This window comes from Diceros bicornis, chromosome 27 (assembly GCF_020826845.1).
Source record: "Diceros bicornis minor isolate mBicDic1 chromosome 27, mDicBic1.mat.cur, whole genome shotgun sequence".
NCBI lineage: Eukaryota > Metazoa > Chordata > Mammalia > Perissodactyla > Rhinocerotidae > Diceros > Diceros bicornis.
Genome location: NC_080766.1, coordinates 44,092,718 through 44,106,299, shown reverse-complemented (window position 1 = coordinate 44,106,299; position 13,582 = coordinate 44,092,718). Strand labels below are relative to the sequence as shown.

Genomic DNA, 13,582 nt, shown 5'->3' with positions numbered 1-13,582 from the left:
ACGCTTAACAGCTGTCCCGTCTGGAGCAGCACTTCACGTCCACTGCAGTTTTGGGAGGTCAGACCCGAGTGACCCTGGGCCTTGATGACATGAACCAGCCGTGGGCGCGCAGGCGCAGGCCACCAGGCGCTCACTCCCCTCCCCGGGGCGACGCTTCTCCTTCTGTCTTCTCATTAGCTGTTCCCTTGAAGGACTGACTTCCCTCCGGAGGGAAATTCCTGAAACCCAACAGTTGACAAACCCACACACCCTCGGGAGGGCTGGGCACCAGATAAAAGCCCTCTGCGGTAGCTGGGCTCCTCCTGCAGACGGCCACTGCCGAGTGCGGGGAACCAGGAGAGCGTAGGGACCGCAGCCCGAGCCCCGAGGCGCACACCCTCTGGGATCTGTGACCGGCCTCCTCCACTGGTGGCCGGCCTCCCGGTCCTGAAAGGCAGGCAGCACGGGAGTGTGTACCGAGGAAAACAGGTTCTCTGAGTTTTTCTGGTTTGCTCTCAGCTCTCTACTGGACCATCAATTTCTTTCCTTCGGGAAAAATGCGCTCTGCCAATGACTAATCGCGGCCGTGCTGAGATGATATCAGCTGTCACCTGCACAGCAGGACCCACGCCCGTGCGGAAATGAGCAGATAGCCCGGCGGCTGCAGCCCCAACCTGCCAGCACACCTGCCTCCTCTGGCAGAGCCGCTAGAAGTTTTGCTGCTGCCAGGGCCGCCTCTGTCCTTGCTGCAGGCCGCGGACATGTGGCCATTGCAGTGACCGCTCGGGGGCCCCGAGGCTGACCCAGGTGTCTGAGGAGCAGCTGTGTCCCCGCGGGCTGAGTGTGGAGCCCCTGGATGGAGCTTGGGACCCGGGCCCCTCATGTCTGTCCTGCTGACGCTGTGTCTCGCGCTCCTGCCCCTGGCGACCCCAGGCCGAGGCGCCCAGCAATGGGAGCCCTGCACAGGTAATGGGGTGACACGGAGATAGGGGCGGGGGGCCACGCTGAGAGCCAGGAGGAGTGTCATGAGTGTTAAATGCGGTGTTAAATGCTGCTTTATATCGAGATTCCAGACCACCGGGGCGCCGTTGCTTTAGGAGCGCCAGCGGGTAGCACCGGGAGCCGGGCAGAGGTGGGCAGGGCGGCGGCAGAGATGAGAGGGAACAGCGAGGCGGTCACAATAGAAACGCGGTTCCTTAAAATACTAACAGGGTGGGAACGACTTTCAAAGAGTTAACCAGCCGCCGCCTGAGGCCCTCACATGTGTTGACCTGCTCTGCCTCCGGGAAAGGCGTTATACCAGCTTTAGGAAGGAAGGCGAAGAGGAGGGTCCCTGTGAAGGAGCCATTCCCTCGCCCGCCCAAGGGACACAGAGCCCAGGTCTGCACTCAGCAAAGCGCAGGACTGGTACCCGGGGCTGGTAGTTCTGTCCCAGAGAAGCGAGAAAGGTGGGAACAGCCCCGAACACACCACACAGGAGCCAAGAGCAGAGCCCTTGGGGTCAGCCCCCACGGGAGCGGAGAGCGCAGCTGGAGGGGAGGTGCTGCCCCTCCGTTTCAGAAAGGTCCATGGATTTGCTAATGACCATGACATCATCATACCTTTCTGGAGTTCCCACCAAGAGATTGTATTTATCAAATCTCACATTCAGAAGCATACCAACGGGGAAAGGAGACCCGGGTGCCAGAACCCAGTTTCAGGACGGCGAGTGAGCCATGGGAGCACACGTGGCCTGGGCAAGAGGTCAGCCTGTGGGTGTCAGAGGGAGGCGCTGAAGTGACGTGTGTGTGGTTCCAGTTTTATTTGCAAATTATTCATCCTTGGGTCCCTGGAGCCCTCTGAAGTCCCCTCCGTGTATGGCTCTTCCCTCTGATGGCTCTTGGTTCCCAATGACGTGACCAGGAGCTGACCAGTGATGACCCACATTTGGAAGGCTGACCCTGGAGGGGTTCTGTAAAGGTCTCCAGGCCCCCTGGGAACAGCCAGGGCAGTGTGGGTGGGAGATGAGCAGGCCCTGGGGTGAGGGGGTGTCGGGGGAAGGACTGAAGCCCCCCCTCCTGGGCTCCCCAGGGGGCTGCACCTGCCCATGGGTACTGCCTGGGGGCGCACGACTTTGCAAACAGTACAGGAGCCAAGTCCATCTGTGGCCCAGCAAAATCCCCTGGCTTCAAGCAATTGAAGGTCGTGCTCCCTCCCCTGACAGAGGCCAACACTTGGGGCTCACAGAAGGACTCCGTGCACCTGGAGCCCGCCATAGTCCTGAGTGCACGGCAGCCTCCCTGGTGGGGGATGAGTCACTGACATGTATCTTCACGTTCCCTTCAGCGCTGGGAACAGAATCAACCTGCATAAAATAATAAAAAAGTTCATTTATAAAGCCTGCCCCCTCTCCCCCGAAGGTGTGTTGCAAATAGTTAAAAGATGACCCAGTTATAAATACCTCAAACTGGGGAGGAAAGATAAAAGTCAAGTAAATAATATTGAACTGAATTTGGACCGCTCCCAAGACATTTGCATAAAGGTGAGTCAGGGTTTCAAACAGTTAATAAAGTCACTTTGATTCCATCCACTTCTGAAAAGCATTCGAGTTTACAGTGTAGGGCTGTGTGTGTGTGTGGAGAGGGGGTTGGATCCACTTTCCTTAGGCCTATTTCATCGGTCTGTGCCGCTGTGTGTGTGACGTGCAGGGGTCCTGGGTTCTGAAGTCCTGGCCCCCGAGTCTGTGACCACCGTTGACATCGGACTGAAGCAGTGACTGGTGGCTGACAGGCAGTTCAGAAGGCTGCTGTGAGATGCCCCTTGGTGCCACCCCCTGTCTCTGGAGGGTGCTGTGCTGGGGAGAGGGAGCCGCTTTGATTGGCAGCACCATCCCATCTCTCTCTGTCCCGGTGTACAGACTCGCTCCCTCCTAGTAGGTTGCAAATAAATCACTGTAAGGCTGCGGGGAACCTATGGGCTGGGATATTTGGGAGTAGAGGGGAGGAAATCCGTACCTTTAGGGTCGCACCTTAGAAAGAGTTAACTCACGGACGATGGCGGGCTGGTCAGAGTGGCCCAGGAGTTAGAGAACAGAGGGGACAATGGCTCAACAGGACAGCGCATCTGTAGGGCTTCAAGTTCAGCGTTGAGGAGACCTAGGGAGGGACAGTCCTGGAGGCCTGGGGGTGGAGGGAGGGCCTTGTCTGGACATGAAACGGCCACATCTGCCCGGCTTGTCCTGACCTAGCCTCGTCTCCAGGTGAACAGGCCAAGGCGGAGGGATTCTGTGGGAACCGTAATGGGGGCAGCTGGACCCCAATGGGCTGGAGTCACTAGCGGGCTCCAGGGGGGCTGGACAGAGAGAGGGGGTGGGGTGGGGTCTGGGGGGCACAACTGTCACCTGCTGCAGGATGTCAGGATGACAACCTTCCGATGCATCTCCAGGTCGTGCCCGAGAGCACATTAACCCTGGAGAGGTGGGCTCCTCACCCAGGACTCGGGGACTCGGTGAGGCGTCAGACCTAATCTACATGGCACCCCTCCATTCTCCCCTTCCTTCCTCCTTCATTCGCTCAATACCCCTGCAAGGAGGGCACTGTGCCCGACGCTGGGGACGCAGCACAGGTAGCACGGTCCCTGTCAGCTCGGAGGAGCTCACACCGTGGTCAAATCGAAGCCCCCCTTGCCAAGACCAGCCGCGTCTGAGCCCCACAACCCCAGGTGACCCCTCGCACTGCGCTAGGAGGTAGTGGAGGTCATGACAGGATCAAGGCTGAAAGGCCCACCTCACCGGGTTGACAATTTTGCAGGGCTGGAGTCTGTGGCAATTGGGGACAGGCTGTCCCGACACTTGTAGTGCTTTTTACTTATGTCACTTTTAGCGAAAGTCCATACGCGCCGCTAAATGAATGACCACCCCCGTCAGCACAGGCTCAGCCACCTGTGCTCCCCAGAACCCGCTACACCCCGCTCCTTGGTCTCTCCAAAAGCTAATCTCAGAGGGAACACCTCCTTCATTCCCAGGCACAGAAGAGGCCATGCCAAACCAGAGCACTCACACTCTGCCACCACAGAGCCAGCACGCTGCCACCCTGTCACCATTTTCCTTTTTAAAATTTCTCAACCCTTAGGCCAGGGCATTTTTGGGTTGGCACGGAAATTAGGAAACAAAGAATATTCCTTTTTATAATGTAACTTCATACACTATATGCTGGTTCTATGGTATTGATCTTTAAGAGTAAGTCATGGATTTCCAGGCAGTCTTTTTTCAGGATAAAATCTAGGAAGCCACCAACGCATGCTTCCCGGTCTGGGCTTGGTTTTTAGCTGACACCACCCCCCGCCCCGCAGCGTAGAAGACCCTCGCTCCCCCTCCCGCTGCCCTCCGCCCCCCTACCCGCTTCCTCCCAGGTGGATTCTGAGCTCCCCGCCTGGAGGAGGCCTCCGTGTCCGGGTGGAGTAGGGACGGGAGGGCGCCCACTTCTCTCCCCATCCTGAGAGTCTGGGGAAGCGACGGGGGTCGTGGTCCTGGGCTGTCACTCTCCGAGTCCCAACCCCGCATCAGCGCATGAAGGAGCGTCGCGGGCCAGGCTGGGGGCTCACCGACGCTCTCTGTGACCCCTCCTCACCCCGCATCCGACGTGAAATCTGGGACCTTCCGGTGTGTCTGGGTCTTCGGAGGGGCTCGCGGCTCCGGGGTGGGGACCCCATCTGTTAACGGTTCACTTTTCATCCCATCCCCAGGGCGGGGCTTGGCGCCGCCAGGGCCCAGGTAGCTTTGCCCTGGGGTGGGGACTTCGTGTGGGTCTCAGGCGAATCCAGTCTACTGAGCATCTCCGGCCACGTCAGGGGTACTTAGCCCGCCGCTGGGAGGTGGGAGCAGAAAAGGAGAAGAAATGCCAACCGCACTTCCAAGGTGAGCCCAGGGTCGGTGTGCAGCCCGGCGAGCCCCCACCGCCCCCGCTCCAGCCACGGGCGATGGAAGGGGGGCGGGTCGACGCTGAGGACAGGAGATGCCCACCGCTGGGTGGGGGAGTGGGGGCCAGCCCCGACCGCCGGCTCCTCCGGGGCCCTCACCGCGGGCCTCGCCGCGCACCTGCAGGATGGGACCGTGTGCGACCTGGCGGGACGACCCCCGGGGAGCGCGCAGGACGTGCGGGCGCGGGCCGAGCGCTGGGGACGCAGAGGGGTGGTAGTACGCCGAGGCGAAGGCAGTGCGTGTGCGCGCGTATGTGCGTGTGCGAATATGTGTGTGTGTGTGCGCGGAGGAGAAACCAGGGCGTACTCACCCAGGTAGACAAGTGTGTTCGTCGTCTTTTCGGCCCCGTGCGTCCCCGCGGTCTCCACGGGGCCCGCTGCCGCGCTGGCACAGCGAGATCGACGGGAAATTCCTCAAAACCGCCGGCGGCGCAGGTCGGGGTGCGGGGCGAGCGCGCGCCGGGCTCTGGGGTCTGCAGGCGCCCGGGCTGGGGTGCAGCCGGTGGGGGCCGGGCGCGAGGTGGGCAATGGGGACCGCGACCCTCCGCGGACGCCTCGCTCCGCGTGTGGCGCGTCTGGGGGTCGGAGGCTGAGCTTGGGGCGCGCCGGGGAGGGGTCACAGTGTTGGACGTTGCCGCAGGACGGAACACAACAGTGTCCAGGCGCGTCCGCGTTTCGGCTCCTTTCTGGTTAAGCCAGGCGTTCTTCGCCGGGTGCGCGCTTTCCCGACGCCGCGGGCTGCGTCCAGTCGGGGGGTGGAATTCAGGGGCCGTGAACTTGGGCAGGACCCACCGCGTCTTTGTGTTCACGACTCTAACTTGGACGCAGCAGCTCCCCAGGGAGGGATGCGCGCCGCGGTGTCGGCAACGTGGGGACTGTCCCCAGCGAAGCCGCCGGCATCCCGGTGCCCCATCATGGGTGCGCTGCGACATCCTGCCCCCATCCGCGGAAGGCTCCTCGTAATGCCTTAACGAAAAAGCCCACATCTCACTACATCATTTGTTTTTAAAATATTTTGGTGATTGTAGTTGCACATAATTGTCTCTGATTGAACACTGGAGTGTTATATTTTATGCATTTAAATACGTGTTTCTGAGCAGGCGCCTGTGGGCTTCAAGGCACACAGGATGTTGAGGCCCCCCCGGTTCGCTGGTCTCTTGGGGGCCGTGAAGTTGGTTAGAGGGAGGCTGCTAAAGGCATGAAGAGCGCCGCCGTGGGCAGAGATCCAGGGAATTTCCTGGCCCCGGTAACAGCTGGGGAATTGACTTCTTTTTTTCTTTCTGCAGTTATTTTATTGAGGTCACAATGGTTTATAACATTGTGTAATTTCAGGTATACATTATTGTTTATCAGTTTTTATGTAGACTGCATCGTTCTCACCACCAATAGTCTAATTTTTTTCCATCACTGGGCATATGTGCCCCTTTACCCCTTTTTATCACCCCTCAACCCCCTTCCCCTCTGGTAACCACTAATCTGTTTTTATCCCTGTGTTTATCTTTCACATGTGAGTGAAGTCATGTGGTGTTTGTCTTTCTCTGTCAGGCTTATTTCGTTTAGCATAATACCCTCAAGGTCCGTCCATGTTGTCACAAATGGCACGATTTTGTCTTTTTTATGGCTGAGTAGTATTCCATTGTATATATATATATACCACATCTTTATCCATTCATCAGGTGATGGGCACTTGGGTTGCTTCCATGTCTTGGCTATTGTGAATAATGCTGCAATGAACATAGGGGTGCAAAAGTCTCTTTGAATTGTTGATTTCAAGTTCTTTGGGTAAATACCCAGTAGTGGGATAGCTGGATCGTATGGTATTTCTATTTTTAATCTTTTGAGAAATCTCCATAGTGTTTTACATAGTGGCTGCACCGGTTTGCATTCCCACCAGCAGTATATGAGGGTTCCCTTTTCTCCACATCCTCTCCAACACTTGTTATTTTTTGTCTTGTTAATTATAGCCATTCTGACAGGTGTAAGATGATATCTTATTGTAGTTTTGATTTGCATTTCCCTAATAATTAGTAGTGTTGAACATCTTTTCGTATGCCTGTTGGCCATCTGTATATTTTCTTTGGAAAAATGTCTATTCATATCCTCTGCCCATTTTTTTGGTTGGCTTGTTTGTTTTTTTGTTGTTGAGTTATATGAGTTTATATATTTTGGAGATTAACCCCTTGTCGGATATATGATTTGCAAATATTTTCTCCCAGTTGGTGGGTTGTCTTTTCATTTTGTTTATGGTTTCCTTTGCCATGCAGAAGCTTTTTTAGTCTGATGTAGTCCCATTTGTTCATTTTTTCTTTTGTTTCCCTTGTTTGAGTAGACATGGTATTCAAAAAGACGCTGCTAAGACCAATGTCAAAGAGTGTACTGCCTCTGTTTTCTTCTCGGAGTTTTATGGTTTCAGGTCTTACATTCACGTCTTTAATCCATTTTGCATAATTTTTGTGTATGGTGTAAGATAATGGTCTACTTTGGTTCTTTTGCATGTAGCTGTCCAGTTTTCTGAACACCATTTATTGAAGAGACTCTCCTTTCTCCATTGTATGTTCTTGGCTCCTTTGTTGAAGATTAGCTGTCTGCAGACATGTGGTTTTATTTCTGGGCTTTCAGTTCTGTTCCATTGATCTGCGTGTCTGTTTTTGTGCTGGTACCATGCTGTTTTGATTACTATTGCTTTGTAGTATGTTTTGAAGTCAGGGATTGTGATGCCTCCTGCTTTGTTCTTTTTTCTCAGGATTGCTTTAGCTATTTGGGGTCTTTCGTTGCCCCATATGAATTTTAGGATTTTTTGTTCTATTTCCTTGAAGAATGTCATTGGGATTCTGATTGGGATTGCATTGAATCTATAGATTGCTTTAGGTAGTATGGACATTTTAACTATGTTTATTCTTTCAATCCATGTGCATGGGATATCTTTCCATTTCTTTATATCTTCTTCGATTTCTTTCAATAATGTCTCATAGTTTTCAGTGTATAGGTCTTTCACCTCCTTGGTTAAGTTTATTCCTAGATATTTTATTCTTTTTGTTGTGATTGTAAGTGGAATTGTATTCTTGACTTCTCTTTCTGCTAGTTCATTATTAGTGTATTTAAATGCAATTGATCTTTGTAAGTTGATTTTTTACCCTGCAACTTTGCTGTAGTTGTTGATTATTTCTAATAGTTTTCTGGTGGATTCTTTGGGGTTTTCTATATATAGAATCATGTTGTCTGCAAACAGCGAGAGTTTCACTTCTTCCTTTCCAATTTGGATTCCTTTTATTTCTTCTTCTTGCCTAATTGCTCCAGCGAAAACCTCCAATACTATGTCGAATAGGAGTGGTGAGAGTGGGCACCCTTGCCTTGTTCCTGTTCTCAGAGGGATGGCTTTCAGATTTTACCATTGAGTATGATGTTGGCTGTGGGTTTGTCATATATGGCCTTAATTATGTTGAGGTTCTTTCCTTCTATTCCCATTTTCTTGAAAGTTTTAATCATAATTGGATGTTGGATCTGTCAAATCTTGTCTCTGCATCTATTGAGATGGTCTTGTGATTTTATTCCTCATTTTGTTAATGTGGTGTATCACATTGATTGATTTGTGGATGTTGAACTATCTCTGTGCCCGTGGTATAAATCCCACTTGATCATGGTATATGATCCTTTTAATGTATTGCTGTAGTTGGCTTGCCAATATTTTGAGAATTTTTGCATCTGTGTTCATCAGCGATATTCCTTCTTTGTGCTGTCCTTGTCTGGTTTTAGTATTGGGGTAATATTTGCCTCATAGAATGAGTTAGGAAGCATTCTGTCTTCTTCAGTTTTTTGGAATATTTTGAGAAGGATGGGTATTAAAACCTCTTTGAATGTTTGGTAGAATTTTCCAGAGAAGCCATCTGATCCTGGACTTTTTTGGGGCAGAGGTTTTTGACCACTGTTTCAATCTCTTTACTTGTGATTGGTCTATTCAGATTCTCTATTTCTTCTTGATTCAGTTTTGGGAGGTTGTATGAGTCTAAGAATTTATCCATTTCTTCTAGGTTATCCAATTTATTGGCACGTAGTTTTTCATAGTATTCTCTTATAACCCTTTGTGTTTCTGTGGTATCCATTGTAATTTCTCCTCTTTCATTTCTAATTTTATTTATTTGAGCCTTCTCTCTTTTTTGTTAGTGAGACTGGCTGAGGACTTCTCTATTTTATCTTCTCAAAGAATCAGTTCTTAGTTTCATTGATCGTTTCTACTGTTTTTTTAGTCTCTGTTTAATTTATTTCTGCTCTAATTTTTATTATTTCCCTTCTTCTGCTGACTTTAGGCTTTGTTTGTTTTCTTTTTCTAGTTCTGTTAGATGTAGTTTAAGATTACTCATTTGAGATTTTTCTTGTTTGTTGAGGTGGGCCTATATTGCTATGAATTTCCCTTTTATGACCACTTTTGCTTCCTCCCATGAGTTGATATGTTGTATTTTCGTTTTTATTTGTCTCCAGGTATTTTTTTATTTTTCCTTGATTTTTTCATCGATCCAATGGTTGTTCAGTAGCATGTTTGTGACTCCACATATCTGTGACTTTCCCAACTTTTTTCTTATAGTTGATTTCTAGTTTCATAGTGTTGCAGTCAGAAAAGATGCCTGATGTGATTTCAGTCTTCATAAATTTATTGAGGCTTGCCTTGTTTCCCACCATGGTCTAGCTCTGAGAATGTTCCATGTGCACTTGAGAAGAATGTGTATTCTGCTGTTTTTGGATGGAATGCTTTCTATATATCTATTAAGTCCATCTTGTCTAGTGTTTCATTTAAACCCACTATTTCCTTGTTGACTTACTATCTGTATGATCTATCCATTGATGTAAGTGGGGTGTTGAGGTCCCCTACTATTATTGTGTTGCTGTTAATTTCTCCCTTTAGGTCTGTTAATAGTTGCTTTACATACTTTTGTACTCCTGTGTTGGGTGTATATATATTCATAAGTGTTATATCCTCTTGTTGGAGTGTCCCTTTTATCATTATACACTGCCCCTCTTTGTCTCGCATTGTCTTTTTCACCTTGAAGTCTGCTTTGTCTGATATAAGTAAGCAAAACATCAGCTTTCTTTTGTTTACCGTTTGCTTGGAGTGTTGTCTTCCATCCCTTCACTCTGAGCCTATGTTTGTCTTTAGAGCTGAGATGTGTTTCCTGGAGGCAGCATATTGTTGGATCTTGTTTCTTAGTCCATCCAGCTACTCTCTGTCTTTTGATTGGAGAATTCAATCCATTAACATTTAGAGTGATTACTGATATATAAGGGCTTAATACTGTCATTTTATTTCTTGTTATCTGGTTGTTCTCTATTTCCGTTGTTTCTCTTCCCTTGTATTTCCGACTGCCATTTCAGTGTCATGGTTTTCTGTGATGGTTTTCTCAGTTTTCTCTTTATTTATTAATTGTGACTCTGCTCTGATTTTTTGTTTAGTGGTTACTGTGAGGTTTGTAAAGATCTCGTAGATGAGATAGTCCGTTTTCTGATAGCCTTTTATCTCCATTAGCCTAAGCAGGTTCAATCCCTTTCGTCTTCCCCTTCTGAGTTATTGTCACAAATTATTCTGTTTTGTGTTGTGAGTTTGTAACTAAATTGAAGTGTTTATACTTATTTTTGATGCTTTCCTTCCTTTTATGTTTTATGTTATAATTAAGTGTTTGCTAACCTGTTCTGATAGAAAGCTGCAATTTTCTAATTTTGTTTATTTATCTAGTTGCTCAAAGCTTTGTAAACTTTTGTCTTTTTGTTACAGTTGGAGGGCTTCTTTCAACGTTTCTTGTAAGTGAGGTCTAGTGGCAATGAAGTCCCTCAGCTTTTGTTTATCTGGAAAAGCTTCTATATTTCCATCATATCTGAAGGATAGTTTTGCTGCATAGAGTATTCTTGGCTGAAAGTTTTTGTCTTTCAGTATGTTGAATATATCATTCCATTCTCTCCTAGCCTGTAAGGTTTCTGCTGAGAAATCCACTGAAAACCTGGTAGGGGTTCCTTTGTAGATTATTTTCTTCTGCCTTGCTGCTGTTAATATTTTTTTCTTTGTCATTGGCTTTTGCCAGTTTTATTATTATATGCCTTGGAGAAAGCCTTTTGCATTGATGTAAATAGGCATTCTATTGACTTCATGTATTTGTAAGTCTAGCTCCTTCTCCAGGTTTGGGAAGTTCTCAGCTATTATTTCTTTGAACAAGCTCTCTGCTCCTTTCTCCCTCTCTTCTCCCTCTGGAATACCTACAATCCTTATGTTGCATTTCCTAATTGAGTTGGATATTTCTTGAAGAATTGCTTCATTTTTTAAAAGTCTTAGTTCTTTCTCCTCTTCCACCTGAAGCATTTTTCTATTTCTACCCTCTAAGTCACTATTTATGTCCTCCATAATGTCAGCTCTATTATTTAAGGATTCTAGATTATTTTTTATCTCATTAATTGTGTTCTTCATCTCCAGAATTTCTGTTTTTTTTTTTTTTTTTTTTTTTAGAATTTCCATCTCTTTGGTGAAGTATTCCTTCTACTCATTATTTTTATCCTGAGCTCATTGAACTGTCTTCCTGAGTTTTCTTGCAAGTCATTGAGTTTCTTTACGACAACTGTTTTGAATTCTGTGTCGTTTAGATTGTAAATTTCTGTGACTTCAGGATTGGTTTCTGGAGACTTGTCATTTCCCTTCTGCTCCGGAGTGTTAATGTAGTTCTTCATGGTGTTTGATGAAGTGATCCTTTTCTGGCACATGGTGGTAGCATCAGGTTGCAGATTTCACCTGCCACCACTTGTGTGGGGGGGGGCAGGACCTGTTTTCTGAACCTGCTCTGTCTGCTGGAAGTTGTGCCCATAGGGATCATCTGTGTTAGCCCACTGGCCGCAGCTGCTTGGCGCGCCACACATGCCTGCGCGGGCACTCTGGTGTGGGACCACTGCCTTTGCTGGGGGCCAGCTGAGCTGGTGCGCTAGGCTTGGGGGGAGGGGTGCTTTCTTTCACGCATGCGGTTGGCTCTGCGGTCATGGGGAGTACCTGGGCTGCTGAGCTTGGTAGGGGTGCCCAAGTGGTGGCTGCACTGTGCCACTTGGTGGAGAGTGTTACCACAGGTGGGGCTGCAACTCCAAAAGCGAAAGCATTTGTTCACAGGCCTGCATTGCTCCCCGCTTCCTCTCACAGTCGTGTACTGGCTGCTGCTTGAGGACCTGCCACCTAGATCGCTGTGACTGGGGAGGGGGAGGGGATCTGTTCACCTCCTTCCGCTGCTTCCCTGGGATCCAGTACCCCCACCTGCAGATGTATGGCTGCGTGGATCTCTCAGACATCCTATTGTGCTTTGAAGGGAATCCTCTGTTGGTTAATGAATGTCCGTTTAGTTGTAACTTAGAGGGGAGAGACTAGGGAACAGCTCACTCTGCCATGATGCTGGTGTCACTCGGATTGACATCTTATACCCTGTCTTCCATAGTAGGGTCCTGGGAGGGAGGGGTGGGTCCCCCAGGAGAGTGGGGGGGCAGGGTCCTCAGGGGAAGTAGGAGTCGGGACTCCCACCTACCTCCACAGCCCCAGAATGTAAGAGGAAGGACTGTAGGGTGCTAGTCTGTCTACACCCATTTACACCACTCAATTCTAATTGCTGAGAGGGGGCCCTACTTTCCACTGACAGGTTCCCTGAAGAACCCCCTTTTGGGAGGATGGCACTGAAATAGTCAGCCCAGCCCAGGGAATATAGCCCAGGTTCTCCAGGGGAGGGGCTGAGGGTCAGGTGCTGTCTTAGACCTGCTCTAGGGGGGTTCACTGTTGCTCTGCCTCTCTCGGGGGAACACCTTACTGGATTTCATCACCTCCTGGGAGGAATGGGGGTGTCATGCCAATAGCAGGGTGGGATCAAGAGCTAGGAGGTGGCACTGGTGGGAATATGGAGGCAGGGGGACTGCAGGTTAGGAAGCGGCTGTGTCCAGGTCTAAGACCTGAGTGTGGGAAGCTCAGGGAAACTGGGGACCCGTCCAGACTGGCCCAGAGGGAAAACCACCCAAGGGCGACAAGCGGGCCCCAGACCTCAGAGTGGGCCCTTGAAGTCACCTACCCTCTGGCCTCTTCCCCCTGACCTCTGCCACCTCCGAGCTGGACCTGGGGCTGGGGAAAGGGAGTTGTCATTGGCCTGCATAGGCACAGACAGATGGGGTTGGGACATCTGAATAAAGTGCTAAGGTTCGAGGGGAGGTGGAGGGACAGACTCAGGGAGCTGGTGGTCGGCAGAAACGCTCCTTTTCAGCCGTGCCCCAGGAAGGCCCTGGACAGCTTGGGCCCTGCCCCCTGGGTGTCCTCAGACTGACCATGGAGAGCCAGTTCTGGGGCAACAGGGCCTTCCCCTCCAGGGGCCTGCTGGCCAGGTGGCTGTTGACCACCTGAGCCCCAGACACACAGCACAGCCACCATAGAGCTGCCTGGAGGTCAGATGCAGGGGCTGGGGGTCGTGGGCCAATGGGTGGGCCTCAGAATGCATCACCGTTGGAAATGCTCCCAAGACGTGGCTTATCTCCAGGGTTGCTGAGGCCAGGGTTGCGTGGAGGGCCGGAAAAATGAAACATAAAATGGGGCCAGGAGAGAGGACCAGCAGAGGCAAGGATGGCGAGTTTATTCATTCAGCTCAAGACACGTGTCTGG

General features: G+C 50.2%; 1 protein-coding gene across 1 annotated transcript in view; it reads left to right on the top strand.

Moving 5' to 3' along the window:
* Positions 1 to 325: 325 nt before the first annotated feature.
* The window catches only part of TSPEAR (thrombospondin type laminin G domain and EAR repeats), a 176,218-nt gene continuing 162,961 nt past the window's right edge, over positions 326 to 13,582 (top strand). The window contains exon 1 of the mRNA XM_058523267.1: positions 326 to 945. Within this exon, the coding sequence (XP_058379250.1) occupies positions 861 to 945 (85 nt within the window). The 5' untranslated portion in view covers positions 326 to 860. The remainder of the gene's footprint in view (positions 946 to 13,582) is intronic.